This window comes from Bos grunniens, chromosome 12 (genome assembly GCF_055505025.1).
Source record: "Bos grunniens cultivar Pamir isolate PY7600 chromosome 12, Bosgru_T2T1.0, whole genome shotgun sequence".
Classification (NCBI taxonomy): Eukaryota; Metazoa; Chordata; class Mammalia; order Artiodactyla; family Bovidae; genus Bos; species Bos grunniens.
Window position 1 is genome coordinate 21754840 of NC_141176.1, and position 12782 is coordinate 21767621.

General features: G+C 40.0%; 1 protein-coding gene across 11 annotated transcripts in view; it reads right to left on the reverse strand.

The window, feature by feature from the left end:
- Positions 1–12782, reverse strand: part of NEK5 (NIMA related kinase 5) — a 70505-nt gene that overhangs the window by 32897 nt on the left and 24826 nt on the right. For 9 of the 11 annotated variants that reach the window (XM_086329207.1, XM_086329213.1, XM_086329211.1 and 6 more), the window contains 3 exons: positions 11385–11439; positions 9900–10100; positions 9740–9821 (listed from right to left, as the gene is read on the reverse strand). In XM_086329207.1, the coding sequence (XP_086185333.1) occupies positions 9740–9821; positions 9900–10100; positions 11385–11439 (338 nt within the window). Of the gene's footprint in view, positions 1–9739; positions 9822–9899; positions 10101–11384; positions 11440–12782 lie in introns of those variants that run through there. The other 2 variants (XM_086329209.1, XM_086329215.1) reach the window with 1 other exon arrangement.

The window sequence follows — 12782 nt, forward strand, 5'->3', positions numbered from 1 at the left end:
GATAGAGTGCCTGAAGAACTATGGATGGAGGTTCATGACATTGTACAGGAGGCAGTGATCAAGACCGTCCCCAAGAAAAAGAAATGCAAAAAGGAAAAATGGTTTTCTGAGGAAGCCTTACAAATAGCTGAGAAGAGAAGCAAAAGGCAAAGGAGAAAAGGAAAGATACACCCATCTGAATGCAGAGTTCCAAAGAATAGCAAGGAGAGATAAGAAAGCCTTCCTCAGTGATCAATGCAAAATAGAGGAAAACAATAGAATGGGAAAGACTAGAGATCTCTTCAAGAAAATTAGAGATACCAAGGGAATATTTCATGCAAAGATGGGCTCGATAAAGGGCAGAAATGGTATGAACCTAACAGAAGCAGAAGATATTAAGAAGAGGTGGCAAGAATACACAGAAGAACTGTACAAAAAAGATCTTCATGACCCAGATAATCACAATGGTGTGATCACTCACCTAGAGACAGACATCCTGGAATGTGAAGTCAAGTGGGCCTTAGGAAGCATCACTAGGAACAAAGCTAGTGGAGGTGATGGAGTTCCAGTTGAGCTATTTCAAATCCTGAAAGATGATGCTGTGAAAGTGCTGCACTCAATATGCCAGCAAATTTGGAAAACTCAGCAGTGGCCACAGGACTGGAAAAGGTCAGTTTTCATTTCAATCCCAAAGAAAGGCAATGCCAAAGAATGCTCAAAATACCACACAATTGCATTCATCTCACACGCTAGCAAAGTAATGCTCAAAATTCTCCAAGCCAGGCTTCAACAGTACATGAACCAAGAACTTCCAGATGTTCAAGCTGGATTTAGAAAAGGCAGAGGAACCAGAGATCAAATTGCCAACATCCATTGGATCATCAAAAGAGCAAGAGTTCCAGAAAAACATCTACTTCTGCTTTATCGACTATGCCAAAGCCTTTGACTGTGTGGATCACAACAAACTGTGGAAAATTCTGAAAGAGATGGGCATACCAGACCACCTGACCTGCCTCCTGAGAAATCTGTATGCAGGTCAGGAAGCAACAGTTAGAACTCGACATGGAACAAGAGACTGGTTCCAAATCAGAAAAGGACCACGTCAAGGCTGTATATTGTCACCCTGCTTATCTAACTTCTTTTTTTTTTTTGAAAACAGTAACAGTAGATTTAATAATGTTCCCAAATTAAAAAAAAAAACAAACAACCCTTTGTACATGTAAATACTAAGTTTGAATTGTCATCTAAAAAATTCTCAAAAATATAGACTGTTATAGGCTTAAAAAACCCGTAATTTGTGGAATATAAATAGTGGCCCATTTATGTCATTTTAAAGGCACTTGTAGTCATTTTACCTGAAAAAGAGATGGGTACACAGATTTCCAAATGTTTTTTCATGTGTCTTAACTTCTAATGTGGTTTGTTGTAATAAGGGAAAAAATAGTGGCTCTCAAGCTATTCATCTCTCACATCCAATGTGTTCTTAATAGCAGGTTAAATGAGTGCAGATCATTCTAAAGCAAAGGAAGTCCACAAATTAGGTGTAGGATGTTTCTCCTATTACATATAAAACTGTCAACTCAATTCTTTTTTTTTTTTTTTTCAATGCCATTCTCCCAAATCTTCCCACCCTCTCCCTCTCCCACAGAGTCCATAAGCCTGTTCTATACATCAGTGTCTCTTTTGCTGTCTCGTATACAGGGTTATCGTTACCATCTTTCTAAATTCCATATATATGCGTTAGTATACTGTATTGGTGTTTGTCCTTCTGGCTTACTTCACTCTGTATAATAGGCTCCAGTTTCATCCACCTCATTAGAACTGATTCAAATGTATTCTTTTTAATGGCTGAGTAATACTCCATTGTGTATATGTACCACAGCTTTCTTATCCATTCATCTGCTGATGGACATCTAGGTTGTTTCCATGTCCTGGCTATTATAAACAGTGCTGCCATGAACATTGGGGTACACGTGTCTCTTTCCCTTCTGGTTTCCTCAGTGTGTATGCCCAGCAGTGGGATTGCTGGATCATAAGGCAGTTCTATTTCCAGTTTTTTAAGGAATCTCCACACTGTTCTCCATAGTGGCTGTACTAGTTTGCATTCCCACCAACAGTGTAAGAGGGTTCCCTTTTCTCCACACCCTCTCCAGCATTTATTATTTGTAGACTTTTGGATTGCAGCCATTCTGACTGGTATGAAATGGTATCTCATAGTGGTTTTGATTTGCATTTCTCTGATAATGAGTGATGTTGAGCATCTTTTCATGTGTTTGTTAGCCATCTGTATGTCTTCTTTGGAGAAATGTCTATTTAGATCTTTGGCCCATTTTTTGATTGGGTCATTTATTTTTCTAGAGTTGAGCTGTGGGAGTTGCTTGTATATTTTTGAGATTAGTTGTTTGTCGGTTGCTTCATTTGCTATTATTTTCTCCCATTCTGAAGGCTGTCTTTTCACCTTGCTAATAGTTTCCTTTGATGTGCAGAAGCTTTTAAGTTTAATTAGGTCCCATTTGTTTATTTTTGCTTTTATTTCCAATATTCTGGGAGGTGGGTCATAGAGGATCCTGCTGTGATGTATGTCAGAGAGTGTTTTGCCTATGTTCTCCTCTAGGAGTTTTATAGTTTCTGGTCTTATGTTTAGATCTTTAATCCATTTTGAGTTTATTTTTGTATATGGTGTTAGAAAGTGTTCTAGTTTCATTCTTTTACAAGTGGTTGACCAGATTTCCCAGCACCACTTGTTAAAGAGATTGTCTTTAATCCATTGTATATTCTTGCCTCCTTTGTCAAAGATAAGGTGTCCATATGTGCGTGGATTTATCTCTGGGCTTTCTATTTTGTTCCATTGATCTATATTTCTGTCTTTGTGCCAGTACCATACTGTCTTGATAACTGTGGCTTTGTAGTAGAGCCTGAAGTCAGGTAGGTTGATTCCTCCAGTTCCATTTTTCTTTCTCAAGATCGCTTTGGCTATTCGAGGTTTTTTGTATTTCCATACAAATTGTGAAATTATTTGTTCTAGCTCTGTGAAGAATACTGTTGGTAGCTTGATAGGGATTGCATTGAATCTATAAATTGCTTTGGGTAGTATACTCATTTTCACTATATTGATTCTTCCGATCCATGAACATGGTATATTTCTCCATCTATTAGTGTCCTCTTTGATTTCTTTCACCAGTGTTTTATAGTTTTCTATATACAGGTCTTTAGTTTCTTTAGGTAGATATATTCCTAAGTATTTTATTCTTTTTGTTGCAATGGTGAATGGGATTGTTTCCTTAATTTCTCTTTCTGTTTTCTCATTATTAGTGTATAGGAATGCAAGGGATTTCTGTGTGTTGATTTTATATCCTGCAACTTTACTATAATCATTGATTAGTTCTAGTAACTTTCTGGTGGAGTCTTTAGGGTTTTCTATGTAGAGGATCATGTCATCTGCAAATAGTGAGAGTTTTATTTCTTCTTTTCCAATTTGGATTCCTTTTATTTCTTTTTCTGCTCTGATTGCTGTGGCCAAAACTTCCAAAACTATGTTGAATAGTAATGGTGAAAGTGGGCACCCTTGTCTTGTTCCTGACTTTAGAGGAAATGCTTTCAATTTTTCACCATTGAGGATAATGTTTGCTGTGGGTTTGTCATATATAGCTTTTATTATGTTGAGGTATGTTCCTTCTATTCCTGCTTTCTGGAGAGTTTTTATCATAAATGGGTGTTGAATTTTGTCAAAGGCTTTCTCTGCATCTATTGAGATAATCATATGGTTTTTGTTTTTCAATTTGTTAATGTGGTGTGTTACATTGATTGATTTGCGGATATTGAAGAATCCTTGCATCCCTGGGATAAAGCCCACTTGGTCATGGTGTATGATCTTTTTAATGTGTTGTTGGATTCTGATTGCTAGAATTTTGTTTAGGATTTTTGCATCTATGTTCATCAGTGATATTGGCCTGTAGTTTTCTTTTTTTGTGGGATCTTTATCAGGTTTTGGTATTAGGGTGATGGTGGCCTCACAGAATGAGTTTGGAAGTTTACCTTCCTCTGCAATTTTCTGGAAGAGTTTGAGCAGGATAGGTGTTAGCTCTTCTCTAAATTTTTGGTAGAATTCAGCTGTGAAGCCGTCTGGACCTGGGCTTTTGTTTGCTGGAAGATTTTTGATTACAGTTTCAATTTCCGTGCTTGTGATGGGTCTGTTAAGGTTTTCTATTTCTTCCTGGTCCAGTTTTGGAAAGTTGTACTTTTCTAAGAATTTGTCCATTTCTTCCTCGTTGTCCATTTTATTGGCATATAATTGTTGATAATAGTCTCTTATGATCCTTTGTATTTCTGTGTTGTCTGTTGTGATCTCTCCATTTTCGTTTCTAATTTTATTGATTTGATTTTTCTCCCTTTGTTTCTTGATGAGTCTGGCTAATGGTTTATCAATTTTATTTATCCTTTCAAAGAACCAGCTTTTGGCTTTGTTGATTTTTGCTATGGTCTCTTTTGTTTCTTTTGCATTTATTTCTGCTCTAATTTTTAAGATTTCTTTCCTTCTACTAACCCTGGGGTTCTTCATTTCTTCCTTTTCTAGTTGCTTTAGGTGTAGAGTTAGGTTATTTATTTGACTTTTTTCTTGTTTCTTGAGGTGTGCCTGTATTGCTATGAACTTTCCCCTTAGGACTGCTTTTACTGTGTCCCACAGGTTTTGGGTTGTTGTGTTTTCATTTTCATTCGTTTCTATGCAAATTTTGATTTCTTTTTTGATTTCTTCTGTGATTTGTTGGTTATTCAGCAGGGTGTTGTTCATCCTCCATATGTTGGAATTTTTAATAGTTTTTCTCCTGTAATTGAGATCTAATCTTACTGCATTGTGGTCAGAAAAGATGCTTGGAATGATTTCTATTTTTTTGAATTTACCAAGGCTAGGTTTATGGCCCAGGATGTGATCTATCCTGGAGAAGGTTCCATGTGCGCTTGAGAAAAAGGTGAAGTTCATTGTTTTGGGATGAAATGTCCTATAGATATCAATTAGGTCTAACTGGTCTATTGTATCGTTTAAAGTTTGTGTTTCCTTGTTAATTTTCTGTTTAGTTGATCTATCCATAGGTGTGAGTGGGGTATTAAAGTCTCCCACTATTATTGTGTTATTGTTAATTTCTCCTTTCATACTTGTTAGCATTTGTCTTACATACTGTGGTGCTCCCGTGTTGGGTGCATATATATTTATAATTGTTATATCTTCTTCTTGGATTGATCCTTTGATCATTATGTAGTGACCTTCTTTGTCTCTTTTCACAGCCTTTGTTTTAAAGTCTATTTTATCTGATATGAGTATTGCTACTCCTGGTTTCTTTTGGTCCCTATTTGCATGGAAAATCTTTTTCCAGCCCTTCGCTTTCAGTCTGTATGTGTCCCCTGTTTTGAAGTGGGTCTCCTGTAGACAACATATGTAGGGGTCTTGTTTTTGTATCCATTCAGCCAGTCTTTGTCTTTTGGTTGGGGCATTCAACCCATTTATGTTTAAGGTAATTACTGATAAGTATGATCCTGTTGCCATTTACTTTATTGTTTGGGGTTCGAATTTATACACCATTTTTGTGTTTCCTGTCTAGAGAATATCCTTTAGTATTTGTTGGAGAGCTGGTTTGGTGGTGCAGAATTCTCTCAGCTTTTGCTTGTCTGAGAAGCTTTTGATTTCTCCTTCATACTTGAATGAAATCCTTGCTGGGTACAATAATCTGGGCTGTAGGTTATTTTCTTTCATCATTTTAAGTATGTCTTGCCATTCCCTCCTGGCTTGAAGAGTTTCTATTGAAAGATCAGCTGTTATCCTTATGGGAATTCCCTTGTGTGTTATTTGTTGTTTTTCCCTTGCTGCTTTTAATATTTGTTCTTTGTGTTTGATCTTTGTTAATTTGATTAATATGTGTCTTGGGGTGTTTCGCCTTGGGTTTATCCTGTTTGGCACTCTCTGGGTTTCTTGGACTTGGGTGATTATTTCCTTCCCCAGTTTAGGGAAGTTTTCAACTATTATCTCCTCAAGTATTTTCTCATGGTCTTTCTTTTTGTCTTCTTCTTCTGGAACCCCTATGATTCGAATGTTGTAGCGTTTAATATTGTCCTGGAGGTCTCTGAGATTGTCCTCATTTCTTTTAATTCGTTTTTCTTTTATTCTCTCTGATTCATTTATTTCTACCATTCTATCTTCTAATTCACTAATCCTATCTTCTGCCTCTGTTATTCTACTATTTGTTGCCTCCAGAGTGTTTTTAATTTCATTTATTGCATTATTCATTATATATTGACTCTTTTTTATTTCTTCTAGGTCCTTGTTAAACCTTTCTTGCATCTTCTCAATCCTTGTCTCCAAGCTATTTATCTGTGATTCCATTTTAATTTCAAGATTTTGGATCAATTTCACTATCATTATTCGGAATTCTTTATCAGGTAGATTCCCTATCTCTTCCTCTTTTGTTTGGTTTGGTGGGCATTTATCCTGTTCCTTTATCTGCTGGCTATTCCTCTGTCTCTTCATCTTGTTTAAATTGCTGAGTTTGGGGTGTCCTTTCGTATTCTGGCAGTTTGTGGAGTTCTCTTTATTGTGGCTTTTCCTCGCTGTGTGTGGGTTTGTACAGGTGGCTTGTCAAGGTTTCCTGGTTAGGGAAGCTTGTGTCGGTGTTCTGATGGGTGGAGCTGTATTTCTTCTCTTTGTTCAGTCGCGCTGTGGGGAGGGAGGGAGGGATGCTGCAAACAAATAACACTGACGTGCGCTCGCAGTGCCTCAGCCACACTGGGTCTGCCCCCGCTCACGGCGCGTGTAGCCTCCCTGCCCACACTGCTCGGGCTCTAGGTTGTTCCGCCGGGAACAATCCGAGGCTGGCCCTGGGTTGCATGTACCTCCCAGGTCCAAGCCGCTCAGGTTCAGGCACTCGGGTAGTCCTCAGAGGCGCAGACTCAGTTAGGCCTGAGTTTTGTGCTCTTCCCAGGTCCGAGCAGCTCAAGTGATGAGGTGTTTGGCGAGCGCCAATGCTGCGACTTATCGCCTCCCCGCCACTCGGTTATCTGGGTGTAAAACCGGCGCACCTTCTCAGGCAGATGTTAACCGTCCAGACCCCCAAAAAGTTTTAGTTAGCAAAGAAGCCTGCTTACAGTTTTATAGATAATGTCTCTCTGGGGCTGCGATTGCCCCCTTCCGGCTCTGGCTGCCTGTCACCGGAGGGGGAAGGTCTGCAGCCGGCTATCTCTGTTCAATTCTTTGTTCCGTGCGCGGGCCTGGCGGTGTCTTAGGTTGGGGCTAGCTTTTCGCGTGGTAGATATCCCACAGTCTGGTTTGCTAGCCCAAATTATTTCGCTCAGATAGTGCTCAGGGTATTCAGGCCAGATTCTTACTCTAAGCGATGCAGCCCGCACTGCGCCTCCCTGCCCAGCCCCCGCTTGCTAATGGCGCGTGCAGGCGTCTGCGCTGCTTCCCCGCTGGGGGAGTTACCGTAGGACTCGCAATCTTTGAGTTTTAATTGTTTATTTATTTTTTCTTCCTGTTATGTTGCCCTCTGTGCTTCCAAAGCTCGGCACAGATTCGGCAGTGAGAAGGTTTCCTGGTGTTTGGAAACTTCTCTCTTTTTAAGACTCCCTTCCCGGGACGGAACTCCGTCCCTCCCTCTTTTGTCTCTTTTTTTGTCTTTTATATTTTTTCCTACCTCCTTTCAAAGAGTTGGATTGCTTTTCTGGGTGCCTGATGTCCTCTGCTGGCATTCAGAAGTTGTTTTGTGGAATTTACTCGACGTTTAAATGCTCTTTTGATGAATTTGTGGGGGAGAGAGTGTTCTCCCCGTCCTACTCCTCCGCCATCTTGGCTCCTCCTTATTTAACTTCTTTGCAGAGTACATTATGAGAAACGCTGGGCTGGAAGAAGCACAACCTGGACTCAAGACTGCCTGGAGAAATATCAATAACCTCAGATATTCAGATGACACCACCCTTATGGCAGAAAGTGAAGAAGAACTAAAGAGCCTCTTGATGAAAGTGAAAGAGGAGAGTGAAAAAGTTGGCTTAAAGTTCAACATTCAGATAACTAAGATCATGGCAATCTGGTCCCATCACTTCATGGCAAATAGATGGAGAAACAGTGGAAACAGTGACAGACTTTATTTTGGGGGGCTCCAAAATCATCGCAGATGGTGACTGCAGCCATGAAATTAAAAGACGCTTGCTCCTTAGAAGAAAAGTTATAGCCAACCTAGACAGCAGAGACATTACTTTGCCAACAAAGATCTGTCTAGTTAAAGCTATGGCTTTTCCAGTAGTCATGTATGGATGGGAGAGTTGAACTATAAAGAAAGCTGAGTGCCAAAGAATTGATGCTTTTGAACTGAGGTGTTGGAGAAGACTCTTGAGAGTCCCGTGGACTGCAAGGAGATTCAACCAGTCCATCCTAAAGGAAATCAGTCCTGAATATTCATTGGAAGGACTGATGCTGAAGCTGAAAATCCAATACTTTGGCCACCTGATGCAAAGAACTGACTCATTTGAAAAGACCCTGATGCTGGAAAAGACTGAAGGCAGGAGGATGTTGTACAAGGGGATGACAGAGGATGAGATGGTTGAATGGCATCACCAACTCAATGGACATGAGTTTGAGTAAACGCTGGGAGTTGGTGATGGACAGGGAGGCCTGGCGTGCTGCAGCCCATGGACTTGCAGAGTCGGACATGACTGAGCAACTGAGTTGAATGGAATTGAAAAATCCTGCTGTTCTTATTTCACAATGTTAATTGAATTAGTAATTTTTCTCTTTAATGTCTGTCTCTCTTACACATACACACAAACACATACAGTATTTCATCAGCTGATTCCTGACACTATCACTGAAGCAGCTCCCCTATTTCTCATTACCATAAGGTATCACCTGCTTTCTTTGGGGATCACATAGTAACAATTCTCCTACTGTTACCAATTAGGTCCAAGATCCTAACTTCAGCTCAAACCAGCCTCTGCAAGAGAACTCTTAATCTCCAGTCCATTCTCTCTAGTTCAATAACACAAGCTTCATCTCATGATTCTGACTCTCTACCCCTTCCCTACACAAAAGTTAAGCTTGGATCCTGCCTCTTTGAGCATCTCTTTATCAGCAAATCCACTGCTTCATCAAGTTTTCCTGACTGATGAGAAGAGAGGAGATGAATTTTCCAGGTCATGAATGAGCTAGATGTACAGGCACGCCCACAGGTCACCACTCAACAAAAATTTTTCTCCTGTTTATAATGCTCGTGCATGCTAAGTAGCTTCAGTCGTGTCTGACTCTGCGACCCTATGAACTGTAGCCCATCAGGCTCCTCAGTCCATGGGATTCTCCAGGCAAGAATACTGGAGTGGGTTGCCCTGCCCTCCTCCAAGGGATCTACCTGACCCAGAGATCGAAACTTCATAGGCCGATTTGGGCAGATTTTCCAGTTGCAGCTAGTACAAGGCCTCATAAAGGTAGACTAGAATTGTCTGGGTTTAATATAAAGATGTGTTGTAGGTCTCAGGCATTGAGATTAATAAGAAATCATGCTATTGCTATAATAAATTCATCTCATGTCTCCTGCATTGACAGACGGGTTCTTTACCATGAGCGCCACCTGGGAAGTCCTGCTTATAGTGCTCCTATTTTTTAAATGTTCACATTCAATAAATCTGGAGGAATTTCCCTGCTAATGTTGTCAACCATATACTATAAATCACTGCGTGAGACACACACAATAAATATCTTTTGGTTGCACAGTTAAGTCCTTCTTACCAGGGGCCACCTTCCCAGCAGGTCGAGAAGCAGATGGTCTTGCTTTATGTAAAAGTAGGTGACTGAATTCTTCGTGAATGACCTAAAATATAACAGTGTATCAGGACTCACTAGCCACAAATCTCTGTCAAAATCCAAACAGAATCACCTCCAAACTCACCTCGGGAGTCAAGTATTTGGCAATAAGATTCTCTAAAAAGGGCCTTTTCAAAATGGAGTTGATGGATGGACGATCTCGGGGAGATACTTCAAAGAGCTGGGATAGTAAGAACTGTAGGTCACGGGAAAACCTGGGCGATATCGGAGGAACATGAGCTTGACAAATCTTCAGAACCAGCTGCTGTAAGTTGTTACCCTCAAACTGAAAGGACAAGCAATGGTGATACTAAATCAGAGAAAAATTCAATGCGAATATTTAAAGGAATACCAAGAGGCACTTCCCTGGTGGTCCAATGGTTAAGAACCTGTCCTGCAATGCAGGGAACATGGGTCTGCTCCCTGGCCGGGGCACTAAGATTCCACATGCCACGGAGGGACTGAGCCTGCCTGGGGCAGCTACTGAGCCCTCCTGCCACAACTAGAGAGTCTGTGCAATTGAAGATCCTGCAAGCCACAACTTAAGACTGGACACCATCAAATAAGTAAATAAATAAACACTGAAAATAAATAAATGTTAGAAAAGAGGAGGGAGTGAAGTGAAAGTCGCTCAGTCTGTGTCTGACTCTCTGCAACCCCATGGACTGTAGCCCACCAGGCTCCTCTGTCCATGGAACTCTCCAGGCAAGAATACTAGAGTGGGTAGCCTTTCCCTTCTCTAGGGGATCTTCCCAACCCAGGGACTGAACCCAGGTCTCCCGCATTGCAGGCAGATTCTTTACCAGCTGAGCCACAAGAGAAGCCCAAGAATACTGGAGTGGGTAGCCTATCCCTTCTCTAGCAGATCTTTCTGACCCAGGAATCAAACTGGGGTCTCCTGTACTGCAGGGGAAATTTTTTTTTACCAACTGAGCTATAAGACAAGGCATTTAAAATCTTTTTAATTTTTAAAAAGTAAAATAACTTTGAGAAACAAAACAGTGTTAAAAGGTTTCATTAAGAGTACCATGGTCCACCCTGAATTGTTTCCATCAACATGTAGCCAGTTATTCAATGAGCCATCATATTACTTAAAACAAGGGGTTTTTTAGTTTATTATCAAAATCTTTACTCGTTTCCCAAAACTAGAAGGTATACGAAATTATAAACAGGGAAAATATATACAATTCCACCACCCAGAGATATATTTTCTTCTAGCCGTTTAAAAAATACTACTTATTTTACAAAGTTGAGATCATACGATATGAAATTTTATATCTTGCTTTTTTAAATGACAGAGGAGCCTGGGGTCACAAAGAGTCGGACACGACTGAGTGACTAACACTTTTTTCAAGCTCTATGTACTATTCTCCAACTTGGATTTTGTACTTAATAATATAGCTTGGATATCATCCCATGTTGGTATATATGGAGCTATCATTCTTGTTAATATCTTGTTCATATAATTTTTAACAATCTAATGAAACCAAACAACCTTTTTCTTTCAGAGGTTATTTTAATTTATATACTTTTCAATAATTCAAGATAATCTGATGATTAATATACTTACAGGATGTCTGAGTGTGCAGAGCTCATATAAGACACAGCCAAGAGACCAAATATCCCTGGGAAAGATAAGAGTTTATATGCCAAGAAATATCGATAATTCTCAATTTAAACTTTTATCCTTACAGTCAACTATATTTGTGTATCTTTACAATTTTATATAGGGTGACCAGTTTTCACAAATGCTTTCAGTACATTATCAATTCTTACTCTTACTAAGACTAGAGAAAAAATTGTAGCTTGTCAGAGTCCCAGCAGAGAAAAGGTACACAAGCTTCGCTACAATCTGATGGCTAAATACTTACTTTAACTTCATGTGATGAGCTCAAAGAAAATGTGTGCGCGTATGGAATTTTGAGCAATTTGGAGGAGGGAGGAAGAACTCAAATGTGGGTTACTTGATTCAACAGGTAACATTTCGTTAATTTAGAAAGGAACGTTCTACTCGAGGCTATAGACAGAACCAAAGTTAGATTAAGTGATAAACAGAGTATCTGGTACTCAATGAACTTAAAATGTGTTAAAATTGGGCCTGTGCAGGTGTCCAATAAATGACCTTTGACCTCAGAGGGCCAAAAATAACCCCTCCTCAGATCATGCTAAACACTTCCATTTTTGAACATGCATCCTATGAAGATGCACTAAACAGCTATGTCTGCACAGAACACCAGTTACCTCACCCCTAATCCCCTTTCCTCATGCCTAAGACCATGCTGCATTGCAGGCAGATTCTTCACCACTGAGCCACCAGGGAAGCCTGCCTAAGACCATGATGCTTCTTCATCCCGTAAATATCTCAAATCCCTCGCCTTCGGGGAGGCAGATCTGAGACTTGTTCTCCAGTCTCATCTGGCTGCCTTTCTTCCTCTGCTGCAAACCTCAGTGTCTCAGCATTTGGCTTGCTGTGCATTACGTGAATTAACCCAGTTTGGTAATGATTTATTACTAGGAGCTTCCAATTATTCAAAGCATCAAATCAACATATTTAAATTTTGACTTAGATGCTTAAAAAGTAGTGCAAGGCAACAAAACAATGCTGCTGTGCTCTGCTCTCGAAAGCCTGCCCTTCCACCCTGGCGACACTAACTGCATTCCTGGTCAGCTTGAGGCCAACCCCCTTCTCTAGGTCAGAGGATATCTTCCAAAAATGCCCATTCTTCTACTATGTGGAGAAATGTTCACCACTCTTCTTTAGGGCTTTGCTTTTCATTTATCTCTTTCAAAGTCAGTCAAATATCTCTTGGGTACTTTTCTAAATAAATAGACAATGAACACCACAAAGGAACTTGGTCTTCCTGCAAAGCCAACTAGTTCAACTGGAAGACAGCCTTGAAAAGTGAAATGTTTTCCTTCTCCTTCCATGGAAGTAAAAACTATCTTGGCTTTATCTTTTATCACTGTG